This window comes from Anabas testudineus, chromosome 18 (genome assembly GCF_900324465.2).
Source record: "Anabas testudineus chromosome 18, fAnaTes1.2, whole genome shotgun sequence".
NCBI classification, from domain to species: domain Eukaryota; kingdom Metazoa; phylum Chordata; class Actinopteri; order Anabantiformes; family Anabantidae; genus Anabas; species Anabas testudineus.
The window spans coordinates 31043773-31064924 of record NC_046627.1 but is presented as its reverse complement, the minus strand read 5'-3'; the positions used below and the strand labels follow the sequence as shown (position 1 = coordinate 31064924).

Here is a 21152-nt window from a genome sequence, read left to right as displayed (position 1 = left end):
AAAAGCTGTGATGTTTTTATGGTTGTCTTCAAGAAAGACATAAAAGACCAGTTTGTGTTGTTTTATTATTTTAGGCACATTATATTTGTTAATACTCTTGACTTAGATGAAGATTACATCTAAGTATCAGAATGTCATATTACATTTTATGAAGGTTGTCGTAGAAATTTCGCCCCTTTCCACTAAATATTGTAAAATCTTAGCAGACTTCAAGGAATGATGAACCATCTTAACTTAATACACACATGTGGGCTTAGAGAACTCACCGCAATCATGTAAATGTCTTCTGCCCTACATCTCTCCAACCATCATACTTATACTTCACAGCCCCCCCCCCTCACACACACACATACACATAACATTGATGAGGAACTATGTATATGTGGATCTGTGTGTATCACTGGTTACAACCTTGAGACCCAGAACCCATCTCCTACTCATGTCCTTTCTATGAACCCTTGCCCTGTTTTAGTATCCCTTGCCTTATTTCATACTGAAGTTGCTCTTTTTTCAGGTTGTTTTGATAGTATACTTTTTTCTAAGGTGATTACTGTATTTAGTTTATTTTTTAATGTTACAAATTACAAATAAAAGTATAATTGATCTATCATGATTTTAGAAAATATTTTGAGCCAAGAATGGTAAGATACTGAAATATAATATTTCAGAAAAAAATACTTATATTACTATATATACTATATATACTTGTATATCTTTTGATAGCCTGATAAAAAAAATCTGGTGGTAGAGCAGTTGTTTACAAACCCCAGGGTGAGTAGTTCAGTTCCTGCTTCCTTCTGGCTACATGCTCAGGTGTCCTTGGACAAGACACCAAAACCCTAAAGTAGTGCCAACATGTACTGTCTAGCAGCTGTCAAACTACAATTTCCCCAAGGGATTCAATAAAGTATACAGACATACAACTTTTGTCTTTTTAGTTGAATGTCTGTTTTATATTCAGCTTTAAACAAATTACAAATCAGTAATTTATGGGAACAACCAACAAAAAAGAACAGGGAAAACTCCAGGTCCTAATTTAGTTCCTGCTGTCCAAACACCTTGTTGAAACTAATTTTCTTCATTGGGTACAAAGACCTAAAAATTAGGAAATTATCTGAAGATGACCTGATAAAAAATATTATTAGTTGTTGTTTAAAAAACATCCATGGGAGGGCAGCATACATCCTGGGGAGGGGACAGTGTTTTGAGTGTCCATCAAGCATTACAGTTTCAGTCAGGAGGAGCATTATATTTAAAATTGAGAAAAGCAGAGAGGGATAAAACACAGAGAAGTAGTTGGAGTAGTGGTGTATGGGGGTATTGGCTGACGGCCTGTACAGGTCCGGTAGCAATACTCTCATTCCTACTCAGTACGGGCTACAGTGGCAGAATTTGAGTCAGGGGCTGAGAGCTTTAATAGTATGGAGTTTATCGAAGGGGAAAGGTATGGGGGTAAAGGGGAAGTACTGGAGTGTTGGGAAAAGGTGACAGGGAGGAGGAGTGCAACTAAAAGGAAAAAGAAACGTGGTTGTAGTAGAGAGATGAGTGAGGGGAAAGAAGAGGGATGTTGGACAGGAGGAAAGCTGCTGAATGTTGTAGTGAGTTTTGAGGGAGATGAGGGTGTAAAGAAAATTGATCATATGAAATTGACTACAATTATAAGAGCACAAGTAGGAGAGGTGAAGTTTGCAAGGGTGTTGGGTGATGGGAATTTCTTGATTGGGTTTAATACAGAGGTGGAGGTTGAAAGGGCAAGGAAGTTGGAAAGTGAAGATTGTGATAGTGATCAAAGTGGGGGAAAGGATAAATGTAATATAATGTATATAATTTTATAATTATATAAATCCTTTGTTAACTTTTTCACTGGACCTAATGCTGTACAGTACAGAAACAGAATCACTGCATATTAAAGGGTATATTAAATACAGAAAATGTGTGATTAGCGGAGTCCCCCTTAGTGTTAGCATGAAAGATCTTCTTAGAGTGAGGAACATAGGTTAAATGTGGACAGAGGATCACAAGAGGAATTCAGAAGAGGCAAACAGAATCTGTCATAATTGAGTTTGGGGGAAGGCACTAACAAAGGAACTATTTTTGGGGTTTATGAAGTACAATTTGAGGGAGTATGTGCAGAAGCCACTGAGGTCTTTTAACTGTCAGGTGTTTGGGCATACTGCAAAGGTGTGTTAAGGGAAAAGGAGGGGTGTGAGATGTGGGAATGAGCATGAGTATGGTAAATGTGAAGCTGGCACCAAACCCAAGTGCTGCAACTGTGTAGGGGGACATAGTGCAGCATATGGGGGATGTGAAGCGATGAGGAAGGAGGTGGAGATTCCACAAGTTAAAATTAAAAAATGAATATCATATGCAGAGGCAGCTAAGGGGGTAGGGGGAGGAAAATGAGTAAGGGCTAAAAAAGGCTCATTGGAAAGGCCTGAGCACAGCAGCTGCTCTTTTACCGTGGAGCCAGCTCCTTTGTTTACTCATAAACACATACATATATGCATATCATATTCAAAAGAACATTGAATGATTTGAGTGTATATATTTAGTTGACATGTATGCAGATGTATTAGCATTGGAATGAATAGGCCAAGCTAAGCCAGGTCAGGTTTTAATCTGCAGTAATTCTGTTTCTGTACTGTACAGCATTAGGTCCAGTGTTAATCCAAGAACAGACAGGACACCTACTCATGCAGGCATAGCTGGAAATGAAAAACTTAATAAATTTGCCAAGCAAGGAATAAATCAATTAATTAAATTGTCAACGTCTGAGAGGAAGAGTATTGAGCCGGAAGGAGCCAGAAACAGTGGAACATGTTATGCTGAGATGTAGGAGGTACAGCTGTAAGAAGTCATGACAGAGGACACAGGTGAGGCAAATGATTTAAATAATATTTTGATTAGTAGAGGCTTGGATAGACAAAGAGTCTTTAACTTCTTTAACATCTGGACTTAAAGAACATCTGGAGAATTTGAAGGCGACGCAATAAGATTCCTACAGATGGCAGCAATGCAACATTTTTGAATGCCGGCTGCCTTAAAACCCCAAAGAAGAAGAAGAAGAAGAAGAAGAAGAAGAAGAAGCACACATGCTAGGGGAAATTTACCTAAGCGGAAGACGGCCCAGTGTGCGCATGCACATTAGAGGCGGAACTACTCAGTGCAGGAAAAGGAATGGATACCGAAGTACAGTTTATTTGTACTGATACAGCCATGGACTGTCAGTATTAATTTCGGTGTATACGTTTATGCTAGACCTGCCAGTACAGAAGAAGTTTTTTTTGGACGTTAGAGTTCCTCGAAAAGGTCCGTTCGAAATGGTAAGTTACTGCGTCTCATTCGTTGAGCTAATCATAGCAAGGTGTACGATTCAGGAAGTATCCACCTGCGCTGCCTCCACCAGGTTTCCAGGAAGCTAACAGGCCGTCTAACAGCATAAGGTGCGGAATAGTACGGTCTTTTTTGTAGACATTTTAGTCCGCATAGGAGTTGCTTAAGGTTGATTTTAAAACTGAGTATGATAGGCTGAAAATGTCAATGACAGTGGAGCTCAATCGGCGCTAATAGGCAAATAGTGAATTCGTGTAAAGAATGAAGGTGACAGTTGCCAGTTTCTGCCTCCCAATCTAAAGCAAGAGTAGTGGTTCCCAAACTTGGATCAGGTGCGTTCAGTCACTCAGAAGCTTGGAAAGAGACACCTGAGTGGGTAAGGCAAAGATAGCTAGAAAACAAAAAGGGCATGAGGCGCTGATGATATGTGTAAATATTTGGGTTATAGAGTTAGCCTCCAGTTTTATTACCGGATTACCTGATGCAAATAATAAATAAATAAATAAATTAATTAATTAATTAATTAATTAAATATCTAGGGCAATCCTATTTCTACAGTTTAAGCATAAAATTACAAACATTTCTTAAAGCGTAAAGAAGTTATTGTTCTTATATAAACACCACAATTGAACATTTTACACCTTTAAAATTTACACTCAATTTTAGTTCAGTGATCTGTATTTTATGAGCTGTAACAATTGATAGGGTGACCCTTTTTTTTCATTGACTATAGTAGCAAGTAAACAGCCACCATACTTTCCTGTAGTTTCATTAAGTTAACTCATGCTATTTATACACAGCTAAATTGATGATTTTGTGGAATCATAATTAATTATTAAACAATACATTTAAGAAAAACTCTACACACCCCCATTCATTTGGTATCATACATGGAAACTTATTCTGTGAGCAAACACTGAATAAAATTAGATTTCAGTGTGGTAAGTATACTCAATATACGACACTTTGGTGGGCAGTAGGCAGTAAGGAGCAGCATAGAGAAGATTTCAGAAGACAGGCAGTTGGCTGGACAGGGCTGTAGAAGGTCCCTAACCCCTCACAATATGCTCCTTTGCTCAAGGAGGAACAAGATAAGCACTGCCAGAGACCTACAAAATGACCTTCCACAGGCCAGTGGTGTAAATGCATCTGACTATACAATCGGAAACAGACGTCCACTTGTGGGCATGACTGGTTTGGTGGTGGGTCAGTGATGGTCTAGGGAGGCATATCCATGGAGGGGCACACAGACCTCTTAAGGCTAGACAACAGCTCCCTGAGTGCCAATGGGCAACAGAATGAAATCCTTGGACCCATTGTCAGACCCTGTGCTGGTGCAGTGGGTCCTGGTCGGCTCCTGGTGCATGACAATCCTCTGCCTCGTATGAGGAGAGAATGCAGGCATTTCCTGGAGGGTGAATGCAGCTGGTGCAGTGGGTCCTGGTCTGCTCCTGGTGCATGACAATCCTCTGCCTCGTATGAGGAGAGTATGCAGGCATTTCATGGAGGGTGGAATGATACCACTGACTGGCCCCCATGCTTGCCCGACCTCAATCCAATAGAAATCCTCTGGGATTATATTAACATTATGTTTCAGTCTATCCAACAATCCATGCAACAAAGGGTGCACCGTAAACCGTCAGGGAGCTTGGTGATGGACGGTGATAACAGAGAGACAGAGAGGAGAGAGACAGACAACAGAGAGGAGAGAGACAGACGACAGAGAGGAGAGAGGAGAGAGACAGACAGAGAGGAGAGAGGAGAGAGACAGACAGAGAGGGAGAGAGGAGAGAGACAGACGACAGAGAGGGAGAGAGGAGAGAGACAGACGACAGAGAGGGAGAGAGGAGAGAGACAGACGACAGAGAGGAGAAAGTCAGACGACAGAGAGGGAGAGAGGAGAGAGACAGACGACAGAGAGGGAGAGAGGAGAGAGACAGACGACAGAGAGGGAGAGAGGAGAGAGACAGACGACAGAGAGGGAGAGAGGAGAGATACAGACGACAGAGAGGAGAGTTGCAGACGACACATGCCACATGCTCAGTTTGATGTTACATAACAATAAGTTTGTCAAAAGGTTTTTGAATTGTACCGAATTAATTTGATTTGACAATCAAGTATTGATTACACGCAGGCTACTTAATAATATATTGCAGTAAATAGTCAGGCATTATAATCTTCTGGACCTTTGCTTCTAAAAAATGTGTGTAACCAGACCTCTTTAAATTTTAGTTGAATACCCCTGATTTAGAGAAACCAAAGCAAATTAAAAAAAAAAGCAAATAACAGATTTTCTTTTCCCTTGGTCCACTTGTTCGTCCAATTTAAGGGGACTGAGAGTTTTCACATCCACAGGTTTTAATTTGTTTGAATCTTTAGGGGGTGGTTGTGGCTCAATAGGTAGAGCAGTTGACTGCCAATCACAGGATCGGTGGTTCGATTCCCGGTTGCCAAAGTGTCCTTGGGCAAGATACTGAACCCCTAGTTGACCCGGTGAGTCAGGTCAGGTGAATGGGTGAATGAGACGCAGTGTAAAGCGCTTTGAATACCAGCTAGGTAGAAAAGCGCTATATAAGTGCAGACCATTTACCATCTTGGTGCGGTTTGTTTTGTCTGGTGCAATCTCAAGTTCACACCAAAGCAACTGCTCCGAGACCAAATGCTATGAATCACATGATTTGAGGGCTCTGGGTAGTGTGTAGATTTTCATTTCTTTCATTTGTCCACCAAATACATTTTGTTTGATTAATTGCAGACAAATGTATAGACATGAAGAAGTGCCTCGCAGACACCAGGTCTAATGGCTATTCAGGCGATATAACGTCATAAACAATAATCGGTGGGATGACCCACCTGCATTAACATTGCGTGATTTGATGTGACGCATTTTAGTACACTTTTAGATTTTACACGGTGTGAAAAGAAATCAAATCAAGAGGAAAACGCTCCAAGTTTACAAACTCATCCACTGATTTGGAAATTTGAATTTTAAATAACATCCCAAGTTATTTACAAATTAGCTGAAGCAAACAAAAATTCAAGACTAAAGAGAATTTCAAAATGATGGCCTTATAACATACTGAGGTCAACTAAACATACAGCAACTTAACACTAAACCAAACATTATTGACCTATCTACTGACACAAAATGAGGGTAAATAAAGATAAAGGCATTTCTGGAAGACAGGACGCAGGACACAGTTAATCTAATAGGTGTGATAATCTGACTGTCAATGCAAAGAGAAATCCTAAAGTTTATTTTAGTAAAAAACTAAACTGTTATAAAATCTGTCAAATGCCTAAATGTAATTTAAGCAATCAAACATTAAAGGTCACCTATTGTGCAAAATCCACTTTTTTTGGACATTTAGCTACATTTGTATGGGGTGGCTGTGGATCAATAGGTAGAGCAGTTGTCTGCCAATGAGAGGATTGGTGGTTCGATTCCCAGCTGCCATGTCATATGCCAAAGTGTCCTTGGGCAAGATACTGAACCCCCATAGCAGCTCTGCCATCGCTGTGTGTGTGTGTGTGTGTGTGTGTGTGTGTGTGTGTGTGTGTGAGAGAGTGGGTGAATGAGACACAGTGTAAAGCACTTTGAGGACCAGCTAGGTAGAAAAGCACTATGCAGTGCAGACCATTTACCATTTGTATGACCCTAGGCTCCATGTAGACACCCCGAGTATGTTAGAACTGCACTTCCTTCTTTTTTCACATTTTGCTGTTTAGTTTGACCCTCTCCCATAATGGTCCATTCAGACTTCTCCCCCTTAGTAGACTAGGAACTAATGTCACACAGTCCCACCTCAAGCTCGGTCCAAACACCACCCATGGAAACTTGCAGTCTTACGTTGTTCAACTCGTTTCCAACTGTGGCTGCTGATTCACTTCAAGACTGAAGCTCAAAGATGGACTTATTCTGATTACTACTTGCTCATTCAAAATGAGTAAAATAAGCAGTAAGTGTTACCATTTGAAAGTGTTTTGTCTTGTCAGTTTGCTGGGGTGGCCTGCTGAATGTAGTCAGTAATGCTAAATGGCTAACATGACTAATGTTAGCTTCTCTCAGACTTGAAGCAGGTGAAATATACAGCCTAATTACACAGCTGGACAGTCAGGATGTCATAGAGAAATTGTGTGCACAATACATTTATGGGATTAGTAGGTTGGATGGTGTTAAAGTACCATGTTTATGTAACATTGTTATACAATTTACATGTTACCACAGAATTTCCCAGATCCACACACACACAGACAGGCTGTGGCGGTACTCCTGTGACAGCAAAGCAAGCCTGTGTTACCAATAACATAAAAGTTACTCCAAGAAAGACAGAATCACTGTCAGTTTTCTCTCGAACTTTTTTTTCTTCAGCACCAAGTTACAAGTCACCAAGCAGTGACGGTGACATAGATAGAATGATCTTTTTGAACCACAAATATCTGTGCCTGAGGAGCCTCACATGAGTGCAAGTCTGTAACCTAATATATTAGAGGTCCTTAAGATAAAGTTTTCAATGATTAGATTTTGCACCCTCAAATGAGCACTCTGATTGAAATTCAGCAGTCCCACAATATTTTCTCCCTCCATGAAGTATTTTTTTATTCAGCAGCAGTACAGCAATGCATATAAATTTATGGCTATTTATTCAGTTAATGGTGCTAATGTAGTTATTTGACTTTGTGACACATTCTGAACAGCTGAAATAAAATAAATTAGTCTGAGAATATAGGTAAATTCTACTGTAACTATTCAGTGAAGCACACAAAGAAAATTAATAATAGCAATCAGTTATTTGTGTCTGTCTTATATTACACAGGGTGTGTGGATTGTGGAGCATTTGTGGATCATAGATCATCTTTGAGGAAGCATTTGTGGACCTGTCACCAAAGGACCTGTGTGCACAGCATGAGCAACCAGACGAGTACAAGGTCATTACCTGGTCCAGTGGGTTGGTCATGCTTGTTTAGAATCCATGAACCACACCGGCTGGAATAGCAGCTTATTTTTTACATCCAGGGATGGGAGGGGAGGCACCAGCACCAGAGTACTCTGAAACCTGGGAAACTTGAGAAAAAAACAAACAAACAAATCTTTACATGCAATGAAATAAAAATGTATTTAAAGCTCTATAGAAGGTGTGTCTCCAGCTCCTTACTACTATCGGTTCAGTACATGCTTAAAAGTTAACAGTACCGTTTTTTTTTTTTTTTTTTTTTTTTATAGTAATTTATGCACAGTCTATGTCTAAGGTTTTCAAGTGCAGGGGGTCCCTCCAGAACCTCATGCGCTGATAGTTTTCCTAAAATCTCTGCCCTCCCCACAGCTGACTACCTGGATAAGTAAATCAGAAGGTTGAAGAAAAAATTATGGACCTTGCTATTAAGTTAGGATACACAATTGTAACACTTCAAAGCTACTATACAAGTGTAATATTTTCTTTTACTTTTACAATTAATTTCTGATGTGATTTCATATTTAGCTGATGAGCAACTTGGTACATGCTCAAAAAATATAACTATGAATTTCTCTGGTAGTTTTACACAATTATGGTACACTATGTGAAGAAATACAAAGCAGCTTGACATAACCTATTATGTTTTAATTATCATAAAGGATCTTCCTGTAAGTATGAAAAATAATTGTGATTATAATAAAAAAAAAAAAAACACACTTATTAGTGTGTTCCTCTTGGCAGTAAATGCCCATAGTCAGCAAACAGTCTGTTACAGGGACTGCTCTTGCTGCCTTTTTTTGACCTAGTGTGAGTTAGATGAGGTGTCATTTTACAAATAAAGCCAGGTAAATTATGTTAGCAAAATATTAAACATACACATTACTTATATACTGTAGACCCTGGGAGAAATCTGAGCTTTTCTCCCAGTATCAAACATATGAAACTAAACCAGACAGCCATTGTGTTAAAGAAACACACCACATGTAACTGTGTTTTCATCATTACTGGCAGCATCACAGTATAAAGTCGGCATGCAGTGGCTATGTAAAATGACTAAACCTATCTTACCGAAACAAAGTTAAAGTTCAAAATCATCATTGATAAATATTTCCAGTTAAAAAATAAAAATAAAAATAAAAAAAGTAACCTACTTACAATTGTGTCGTCATTATAAACCCGAATACAGACAGTGACAGAATTAGCTTAGCCATCTAGCATTAGCGTACATAAGCGTATAACTTACTGTTATTTTCAGAAATCTGTTCACTAAAAATGTTATGCTCTGTTAAAATGTTTGGGTGTCGGTGCAAACATTATTTACATACGCCAGGTTATCAGTTGGTTATATGTAACCAACTTGGACTATAGTTTTACCAACCAAAATAGTTAAAAGAATTAGCCACATGTTACCCTAAGTACGGTTAGTTTTACTGCTAGAATGTCCAAAAGTTTGTACATCTGCATGGACCTCTCGGTCCAACATATTTAGCCTGAAAACTGTATAATATGACTCCTTTAAAGACAGAATGTCAACCAACACGTGTGCACTCAAGTTAGATAACAACATTAAAATAAAATGGATGCTGTATGAAATCTAAAGACAGCGTAGTCATTACTTCAGTTGGTTAACTGTACTGAAGAAAAATAATACACAGTGTGGCCATCACAGTCCAGACAGACAAAAAAACAGTTTCACAATACAAAAAAAAAAAGTATGTTGTGATTTTGTTGGAAAAGGTGAAATGCCATTTAAAAAAAAATACATCATGCACTATTTAAAAAAAAAAAAAAAAAAAAAAAACTCCTAAATAGTCCTGCTGTAGATTATGATACACAAAATCCACCTTTCGAAATTATTCAATAAAGATTCAATGCTGTTTCCAAAGTAATTGACTTTTTGTGATTAAAACTGTGAAAGTCATTTGGACACTTTTGTACAAAGTGACTTACGAGTATGCTGCAAATCCCATTTTCCATTTTTTATTCCATTACATTTACAGTGCTCTGAAAAAGTATTTGGTTCCTTTAATTGAGTTCATGAAACACATTTTAATATTACACGGTGATACCCCAGGTCAATAGAAAATGCAATTTTTAAATGATGATTTCATTTAATAAGGAGAAAAAGCTGTCCACACTTCCCAGGCCTTATGTGAAGAAGTAATTCTTACACTGAAAACTGGTTGCGCAATAAAAAGCATTTGCAATATCTGGTAATGAGTTAGTTGATGCCACAGCATCTCAATTAGATTTTAAACTGGACTTTAACTGCAGTACGTAAATGTTAAATGTTCTGTGACAGTGTTACATATTATTCCTTTAATTTGTTTATGTTTTTGAGCCATTCAGAGGTTGACTTGCTGATGTGTTTCAGATCATTGTCCTGTTGCATAACCCAAGTGCTTCTTCAGCTTGAGTCCCAAACTGATGGCTGGACACCTACCTTTCTGGTAGAGCACAGAATATTTCTAATAATTTATAGTTCACTTATGGCATCTAGAATTGAGTCATGGCAACTTGACTTGACCTTCTTGTTTGGTTGTAATGTTTAACTACTACTTCAGACCTGGCCTGAAAGGCTCATTAGGTGAACAATGGAAGGGGAGGTTGTGGTTGTCTAATAGTCACACTTCTGTCAATATCAAAATATCAATATCAGCTGGCAGCAACTGGTTCTTAAGAATGGAATTTGCATGTGGTTTCCAGTCAGGTTGTCTCTGCTGACTGGAAACCTAGACTGAGCCAGACTGAAAGCATTTGGGTCCAACCAGTCATCACAACCAAATCCCATTCAAAGTTGTGAACAGGCAGTCAAGTAGTTTAACTGGAAATATGAAGAGTCACACACTAATTTTCTCTTTCTTATGTTGTCATTCTTGTCTTTATTCTTATTCTTTTTTCTTTTTTTGTTGTTGTTGTTTTGAATCGTCTCTCTGTAGATGCGTTTCATGCTGCTGTTCAGTCGGCAGGGGAAGCTGCGGCTACAGAAGTGGTACACAGCCACAGCTGAAAGGGACAAGAAGAAGATGGTGAGAGAACTGATGCAGATAGTGCTTGCCCGCAAACCAAAGATGTGCAGCTTTCTTGAATGGAGGGACCTCAAAATTGTCTATAAAAGGTAAATACTAATTCATAAATTTGAAACTAATTTGAAACAAACAAAAAAACACTTTACAACTTGAAAGCAAAACCGGACATATTGCACACGGCATATTGATTCTCTTTAAAGGTCCTCACAAATGTCACTAAAACACAACACAAAAAATGCCAACTATGATCATCATTGAGACCAATCAGCTGATATACAGCAAGTGTGATCCTTGAGGTACTTGGCTATAAGGTCAACACAAGCAATAAGGTCCAGTATCCTCCATGGAAACAGAGGTTGGAGGCTAAGATCAAGGCAACACGGAGAGAAGTTAGCCATCAGAATTGCAGGAAGGCATTATGAAGAAGAAGCACGTAGTTAAGAAGTACAGCAACATGACCATACCTGAGGCCTTGGTGACTGCCAAGCTGGCTACCCAGCTGAAGAGATAAACCAGAGAAGTTGAAACCAGGAGAATAAACAGGATGTTCTCCACTGAGCCACCCAAGTTGTGTGTCTCACAGTGGCAGGGTAATAATATGAGAGCAGACCCACCAAGGCTGGAGACTCACATCACATAAAAGCAATGCCCAGTGGCTGGTGGACTTGAGAGAAGACCACAGCAACCTTCCTGAACAAGATCCAGTAACCATCACAATGGCAGACATCCAAAAGACAGTCTTGGGTATGAAGAACTGGACGGCACCAGGTCCTGACATGATCCATGCCTACTGGCTAAAGAAACTAACCTCACTTCATGAGCGCCTGGTGGCACAAATGAGCAATCTACTAGTGGATGAATGGTTAAGGGAGCAGTCCCACCCAACTACCGCCCAATAACCTGCCTCTGCCCAACATGGAAGCTCCTATCAGGCATCATAGCAGCTAAGATGAGCAGGCACATGGATCAATACATGAGTTGTGCCCACAAAGGATTTGGTAGTAACACCAGGGGAGCAAAGCACCGGCTACTGGTAGACAAAGCAGTCACCAGAGACTGTAAGGCTAGACATACCAACCTGTGCACTGCCTGGATTGACTACAAGAAAGCTTATGACTCAATGCCTCACACGTGGATCGTGGAATACTTGGAATTATATCAGATCAACAGGACTCTAAGAACCTTCATCCAGAACTCAATGGGAAAGCGGAAAACAACCCTAGAGGCCAACTTCAAGCCCATTGCCCAAGTCAACATCAAGTGCGGCATATACTAAGGAGATGCTCTGTCCCCACTGCTCTCAGCCACCTCCTCTACATGGATGACATCAAGCTGTATGCCAAAAACGAACAAGACATCGACTCGCTGATACATACCTCGAGGATATACAGCCAAGACATCGGGATGTCATTTGGACTACATAAGTGTGGTCGGATGGTAGCAAGGAGAAGAAAGGTAGTAGAACTGAGGGGATAGAACTATCAGAATCAGAAACATTTTATTGCCAGGTGCGATAATGGGCATTTTACAGCACTAAGAATTTGTCCTGATGTTAGGTGCAGACATACATATGTGCAGGGACATACAGAGTCAGAAGGCACAATAGTAATTATAAGAAAAAAATGGTTGTGGCTGTGAAAATAAGTATTACTATAGATATTAACGTAAATATGTATATGAACAGAAATATGAATATTCACAGTCGGTTGGGAGGGGTGGGTTTGTGCAGAGTTATCTGGGGGGAATTGGGGAACTGTTCAGCAGGCTGACAGCAGCAGGGAAGAAACTGTTCTTGTGGCGTGAGGTCCTGGTCCTGATGGACTGGAGTCTCTTGCTAAAGGGGAGAGGCTGAAATAGTGACCGGCGTGAGTGGGATCAGCTACAATCCTGGATGCACGTCTCTGGGTCCTGGGGATGTACAGGTCCCGGAGTGATGGGAGGCTGCAGCCAATCACCTTCTCGGCAGAGCGTATGATTCTCTGCAGCCTTAACTTGTCCCTGGCAGTGGCTGCAGCAAACCAGACTATGATGGAGGAGGTGAGAATGGATTCGATGATGGCAGTGTAGAAGTTGGTCAACATCTGCTTAGGGAGGTTGTACTTCTTCAGCTGCTGCAGGTACAGCCTCTGCTGAGCCTTCTTGGTGAGGGAGCTGATGTTCTGCTCCCACTTGAGCTCCTAGGTGATGGTGGTGCCTAGGAAACGGAAGGACTCAACAGAGGTGACCGGGGTGTTACAGAGGTTGACAAGGGTGAGGGGGGCTTGGTCTCCTCTTAAAACCACTATCATCTCCACTGTATTGAGAGCATTTAGCTCCAGGTTGTTTAAGCTGCACCATGACACCAGACGGTCCATCTCGCTTTTGTAGGCTGACTCGTCTCCATCAGAGATGAGGCCAATGAGGGTGGTGTCTTCCGCGAACTGCTGGAGGAGGAAGCCATGTTTACAGCCGCATCTATTGGCCCTGTAGGCAAACTGCAAGGGGTTCAGCAGGGGGGCTGTAATGTCCTTGAGGTGGGACAAGACAAGACGCTCAAGACTTCATGACCACAGAAGTCAGGGGAACAGGTCTGTAGTCGTTGAGTCCTGTGGTTTTTGCCTTTTTAGCAAGGGGTTGTGGCTGAGGCTTTAAAACAGACTGGCACATGGCAGGTCTCCAGTGAGGTGTTGAAAATGCCAGTGAACACAGGAGGCAGTTGGTCGGCACAGTGCTTTAGGGCGGAGGGTGAGACAGAGTCAGGGCCCGCAGCTTTGCGGGGTTTCAGTCGTTTAAATACCTTGCTAACATCTCTCTCTTTGATAGAGAGAGGTGAGAGCGGAGGTCACATTGAGGTGTGAAACTGTGAGGTGGAGGGACTGCTGCTGCTCAGTGGCTGGTGGGGGGGTCACAGGCCGTCCCATTGTCTGTCAAAATGGCAATAGAACTCGTTCAGGTTGTTGGCTAGAAGCAGGTCGTTTTCAGAGTGGTGGGCTCTGGGCTTGTAGTTGGTGATTGCCTTAAGCCCATTCAAGACCGAAGTCGTTGGCTGAGAGTTGTTGTTGCATTCTCTCACCGTACACTGATTTAGCGTTTTTCACCCTCTTGCTAAATCTGTACTTGGCCTCTCTGTACTTTTCTCTGTCTCCACTTCTGAATGCAGCCTCTTTGTTTGACCTCAGCTGTCTGAGTTTGGATGTGAACCAGGGTTTGTCATTGTTGTAAGTCACCCTGGTGCGTGATGGGATGATGAAGGCAAGACAGCAGATGTTGAGGATAGCTACATATGCCTTGGAGTCCCACAGGGAAATGGTAACCCTGAAGGAAAGGAAAACGGCAACCACTAAGTACCTCCAAAGGGTAAGGCAAGTCCTGAGAAGCTGAATGGGAAGAACAAAGTCCGGACGATCAACACCTACGCCCTCCCAGTCATCAAGGTTGCCCCTGAAACAATCCAGATTGCGCAGGACCCTCAAGCTCCCAGGCCTCTGTTAGAGGACCCAAGCTTGTAGGACTAAGACCGCTCCAAAGAAGGAGCGAGTGGAGAATACTGTGTGTGTGTGTGTGTGTGTGTGTGTGTGTGTGTGTGTGTGTGTGTCTAGCAATGGTAGATATCTCAGCTCAGAGATTTTGGATAATATATTGACATGATAGCATCACGCAGTTGCATCGTGGGATCACTGAGCTGAAGAGTTTTCTTTGGTGTCTACTGTGTGGTGCTGGTACCACCACAGCACAGTGGACTGGAGGGGATGTAGACCTGAATGATTGAGTTGAGATAAGTTGGAGCTGTAGAGTTGATCACTCTGTAGGCAAGTGACAGAGCTTTGAACTTAATCCTTGTAGCCACAAGAAGCTAATGCAAAGATCTGAAGAGCGGTTTTACACACATCTTTAAATGTGAAAATATAAGCCCTTCCTGTGGCTCTCCCTAGTGACGAATGTCCATGAACTATTAGGAATACCCCTTATGGTTTAAGAATTTGTAAAAAGTATTCAAAACCCTTTGCTCAATAATTTTTTAAACCAACTTTAGCAACTATTAAAGCCTCAAGTCTTTTAGCGTATGACTCCAAAAGCACACCTATTTCTGCTATTCTCCTTGGCAGTACTTCTCAAGCTCCATCAGGTTGGATGTGGAGCGTCGGTGCACAGCAATTTTCAGAGCTATCCAGAGATGTTCAGTCAGGTTCAAGTCTGGTCTCTGGCTGGGCAACTCAAGGGCATTCAAAGTTGTCCCATAGCCAGACCTGTGTTATCTTGGCTCTGTGCTTACTGTCGTTGTCCTGTTGAAAAATATACCATTGCTCCAATCTGAGGTCTAGACCCTCTGGAACAGGTGTTTATCAGGGATGTCTCTGTACATTGCTGCATTCATCTTAACCTGCAGCTTGCAACCTACTGCAGCTGAAAAACATCCCCACAGCATGATGCTGCCACCACCATGCTTTACTGTAGGTATTGGTATTCAAGATTCAAGATTCAAAGATTCAAAAAAAATTTTATTGATCCCAGAGGGAAATTGTTTGTCTCATTACCATTGTTCTCAAAACAGACAGAAAGAAAAGGAACCACAACCAGGAAAGATCCAAGGAAAGAAAAATACACCAACATAAATACACAATAACATCAATACCGAAAAACTCAATATATATATATATATACAGAATACGTAAATAGATAAATGAAATTGGGTCAATATATTCACAGCAAGTATATGACAGTTTCGCTTCCGCTCTGTGGAACATTTAATGTTAATACGTCTTTGGCTGAATGTGCTCCTCTGTCCAGCCAACACACTGTGCAGAGGGTGGGAGGGATTGTCCAAGATTGAGAGGAGTTTGGACAGCGTCTTCCTTTCAGCCACAACATGTAAAGGGTCCAGCTCCACCCCCAGAACAGAGCCAGCCCTCCTAATTAGCTTATTTAGTCTGTTAGTGTCTGCCACCTTCATGTTGCTGCCCCAGCAGACCACTGCATAAAAGATGACACTGGCCACCACAGCAACATCCGCAGCATGGTGCTGCAGACGTTGAAGGACCTGAGTCTCCTCAGGAAGTACATCTGGCTCTGAGCCTTTCTGTACAATGCTGATGAGTTTTTGGTCCAGTCCAGTTTGTTGTCCAAGTACACTCCCAGGTATTTGTACTCGGACATGACCTCCACCTCCTCCCCCTGTATAGAGAGAGGGATGACAGGACTCCCAGATTTCTTGAAGTCCATCAATTGATGTTGAGTTGCAGATGGTTGAGTCCACACCAGTCAACAAAACTGTCCACCACTCCACGGTACTCTGTGACATCTCCACCCTTAATACATCCTACAACTGCAGAGTCATCAGAGAACTTCTGAAGATGACAGGACTCTGAGTTGTAAAGTCTAAAGTCTGAGGTGTACAGGGTGAAGAGGAATGGAGACAGAACTGTCCCCTATGGAGCACCTGTGCTACAGATCACAGTGTCGGACACACACTTCTGCAGGCGGACGTACTGTGGCCGGTTGGTCAGGTAGTCCATGTTCCAGGAAATCAGGGGAGTGTTGACCTGCATGTTTTTTTAATTTTGTCTCCCAGCAGTGCAGGCCGGATGGTGTTGAATGCACTGCACTCACTAAGCCCCCAGGCTTGTCCAAGTGGGTGTAGGTGCGATGGAGAAGGTGTATGATGGCGTCATCCACTCCAATATGGGGTTGGTAAGCAAACTGGAGGGGGTCAAGTGAGGGTTTGACCAGAAGTCGAAGGGACTCCAGGATCAGCCTCTCAAAAGCCTTCATGATGTGTGATGTCAGAGCCACTGGTCTGTAGTCATTGAGGACTCTGGGTATTGGCCAGGTGCTGAGCAGTGCCTGGGTTCCTTCAGAAGAGACACATTTAAGCCAAAATGTCCAAAATCTGAGAGTCCTTCAGGTGCCTTTTTAGAAGAAAAAAAACAAAAAAAAAAAAAACAAGCACTGTCAGAATCATCTCCACTTCTGAAGATAGTAAAGCCCAAACTGTGCTGTTTTTCTGGAGTTTTTCCTAATACAAAACTGTTTAGCTTTGCGTTTGTCTTCTTCTACAGTAGCCCTCCTTTGTGCTGCTGTACAGCAGCCACTACAGTGCAGGAGAGCGACATCGTGGACAAAGAGCAGCTTGCACGTTGTTAAATATATCAGTTGTTGTGGACAGAGGAATTTGCGCATGCTGCTGTCTAAATTAGTTTATTTCTTATGCGTTGGTCTTGTTTTCAGCTCTGCCAATGAAAATATATCATGTTTGATGCTTTAACATTGAAATGTTTTTTTTTTCTCTTTTGTGTCTGTTTGTATGTATTCAGGTATGCCAGCCTGTATTTTTGTTGTGCAATTGAAGAACAGGACAATGAGCTGATCACACTTGAAGTCATCCACCGTTTTGTAGAGCTGCTAGATAAATACTTTGGCAGTGTAAGTGATACATTTCTTAAATCTCTGTTGGGGAGGTGAACTTAAAGCTCAGCAGAACAAGTGTAGACATGCCATTATTATTATTTCTGTTTGTTTGTGTAGGTGTGTGAACTGGACATCATATTTAACTTTGAGAAGGCCTACTTCATTCTAGATGAGTTCCTGATGGGAGGAGAGATTCAGGACACGTCTAAAAAAAGCGTCCTCAAAGCTATCGAACAAGCTGACCTACTGCAGGAGGTAACCAGAGCTTAAAAGTTTTACCAACCTTCTCCGCTCACAAAGATTGAGGTTTCTGTATTGTTTATATGCATACATCACAATCCACTTTAAACTGATCATTACTCAACTGACATAGAAGAAAAGTCAAATGTTAGTCTATATTAGAACCATTTCCTATGTTGATGTCCCATCATTATCATGTGTGGACAGTTAAACACATATTTACATATTCATATTCCCCACATATGAACAGTGGCTGACTGCATCAGGTCCAAAGCTCTGACACTATAGAGTGGTGAATTCCTCAACACCTTTCTTAGTCCTTTTGCACCTTAATCAGTTTTACAATCCCCTTTACCCACTGTGTTCTACCAGCAAACAATGTCTGGTTGTCCATACAACATACAGAAAAAGATCCCCTGTAAGGTTTTTTTTTTGTTGTCGTTTTGGTGGAACAATGCACCTATCTCTGCTTACTCAGTAACCCACGTCCAGTATGCAAAACACTATTTAAGACAGAACTTCCTATGTACTATGTACTGATAAACTTCTTTTTTCTTATCTTGCTTTTATATATCAAAATATTCTAATATTTGTTTATGCTTTGTACCTTACATATAAGTCGCTTTGGATAAAGACATCTGCCAAATGTAGAAGAAATGTCTTTGTGAAAATGCTGTTCATTGTCTGTCAATGGAAAATGTAGAAGACGACTTAAATGGCTGCTTTCTAATAACATGAAAAAAAAAAAGTAGTAGTAGTAGTAGCAGCAGTCAAAGTAGTTGATAACATTAGCTTACCTTTGCATTGTCATGTTCACAGTAGGTTTTAGTTTAATTTGGTTCATAAAGTATTTTTTTCCAACAGCTACTATTGTCAGAAAACAACGACGATGCTTCTTCTTTTTTCAGAACTTTATTTTCCATTACATTGAATAAATACTGCAATATTACACCACACATGTACAATCCAATGCAATGCAATATAGCACCTCTGCGATAAATTCAACTTTTACAAGTTTGTGATTTGTTGAAACTACCTGAAAGGTATTAACTCTAATGTTTACTATTGTTTTGGCTACTCAAAACATTAGGAATGCTTCTGATTATATAGTAATTCACTCCAGTACTACATTCAACACAAAGAAGTGTAAAACTACTCAAAAAAATTACAACAGCACAGTGGTAATTTTCAAACTTTGGGATTTACTGTCTTTCATCGCTCACACCAGTTGACCAGTCCAGTAATCTTTTGAACAGCATAATTTTGGGCAGTAGAGAATTCTCTATCAATAAGGAGGAGCTACAATTTATCAGAAGACACATGCAGGTCTTTAATAAGACTTAAGTAGAAACTAAAGTAGTTTAGTTTATATCAGTTGATTTTCAGTTTTTTTAATTTCATGTTATTCATAATAAATTTAGGTAAATGATAAATAATAATATTTAATAAGTTAATAAGGTAAACACAGTATTACACCTATTTAATCCTTCATCACATCAAAATAAAAGTAGGTCTCTCAGTGCTTAGCTCAGAGTAGTGCATCTAAATAGAAAATTCTAAAACTGGTAAACTATTTTCAAAAAGAATATGTGTACAACTTCATAAATCTAAACAGTTTTCAATATTCAAAGATACAGGTAAATTAAACTTTGGCTGACTTAAAAACATACTAAAATGTACTATGACTTGCTTACCAAGTCAGAGCAGCAGGATGTCTAACCTGCTATAAATACATGTTTAATTTTTGTACATTTAAGAACAGCTCCAGTAAATGTTTGTGTGTTTTTATTGTTTTTTAGTTTTTGTATTGTTCTAAGTGTTTAGTCCTCAACTTTAACTCATTTATGTTTCTCTTTGCAGGAGGATGAGTCACCCAGGAGTGTGTTGGAGGAAATGGGCTTGGCATAGCACACAGCAGCATTGTGAGAGACTATACTAGTCAGGGGGCTGGATAAGAGGGGGACAGGACAGAATCTAGGATTGGATATGCTTGGACTGACAGCACTGGTTCTGTGGCTGTGGGGACTAATGTAAAGTTTTTAAATGAAGAAAAAAGTCAGTTAAGAATGGAATGTCTTTACAATGACAAATATAAAATGACAGGCCTTTTAACTGTGTGTGTGAGTGTGTGCGTGTCTTTATTTCCTTGTGTGGACAAAATTAGTTTGAATTCCATTGTGAAGACATTTTGGTAATGTTAGACATTATAGATGGTCCTCACAGTTCAAATAGCATTTTTTGGGATTACGGTTAGGTTCAAAACTTAGGGTTGGGCATTTAGTTGTAATTTTGTGTGTGTGTGTGTGTGTGTGTGTGTCTGTGTGTGTGTGTGTGTGTGTGTGTGTCTGTGTGTGTGCGTGTGCGCGTGAGAGAGAGCGAGTGAGAGGTGACAGAAGTGTAATCTAACAATAAGGATGAGGAAGTGCAAAAATGTGGGGTCTGTCTGCGGGGTTGTGGTAGGGGAAAACATGGCAAAACATTCAAAATGTTTGTCAGGAACAAGATGTGGTCTGAGACTAAGTCAGGAACAAAACAGAAGACAGAAAAAAATTAGATAACTGAATGTCACTGTCTGTATTCTTCTTTATTTTTTTATATTTTCAAATTTCTCATAAGAAGCCCAACATCCACCTTTTGCTGGTTTCTAACTTCTCTACCCTATCTGTGGCTCTCAGCTCCCAGTCCATTTGTACCTACTGAAATTTTTTTTTCTAAAGTAATTTCCTAAAACAAACACTGTAGTTTTTTGCAAATGTGTAATTTTTGGGGTACAATTTTGAATATCAGATTAATCCACATTTGGTGCTACAGTGAGTATTTCCAGCAGTTTTATGCGTGTGTTCATGATAATGAAGGAGAATGTCACCCAGTGCATCAGTGTGATTTTTGCGTTTTTGTACATGGTGACCTAATAGCACCAAATACTAGGATAATTTCATTGTTGGTTTTGACCTGCATGTCCAATGGTTTCATACAGAGAAATATAGAATACAACCACTTCTAAGGAAGAATTTTAAGTGAATACAATCCTGTGTTGCATTTGCAAATCATTTGCATTTGCAATCATTGCTGTTGGTTATATACATGTCAATATACAGTACCCTCCAAAACTATTTAAATGGCAAGACCAATTTATATGTGGAACACAATTTTAGATTTTATTTGCTTATTTTTACATCTAGTTATATTAAAAAACATAAAATATTGTATG

General features: G+C 40.4%; 1 protein-coding gene across 4 annotated transcripts; it reads left to right on the top strand.

The window, feature by feature from the left end:
- The first annotated feature begins 3130 nt into the window (after nucleotides 1–3130).
- ap1s1 (adaptor related protein complex 1 subunit sigma 1) lies at nucleotides 3131–20813 on the top strand. 4 transcript variants are annotated; one of them, XM_026352976.1, is made up of 7 exons: nucleotides 3176–3323; nucleotides 8151–8262; nucleotides 10663–10738; nucleotides 11228–11406; nucleotides 17608–17716; nucleotides 17819–17956; nucleotides 19802–20813. In XM_026352976.1, exons 2-7 carry the CDS (start codon nucleotides 8240–8242, stop codon nucleotides 19847–19849), a joined length of 573 nt encoding a protein of 190 aa, XP_026208761.1. In that variant the 5' UTR covers nucleotides 3176–3323; nucleotides 8151–8239; the 3' UTR covers nucleotides 19850–20813. The 4 variants fall into 4 exon arrangements, with proteins under 4 accessions (XP_026208762.1, XP_026208761.1, XP_026208763.1 ...); XM_026352978.1 differs by lacking the exon at nucleotides 8151–8262 and having other exon boundaries at nucleotides 3195–3323; XM_026352977.1 differs by lacking the exons at nucleotides 8151–8262; nucleotides 10663–10738 and having other exon boundaries at nucleotides 3131–3323.
- Nucleotides 20814–21152: the final 339 nt, after the last annotated feature.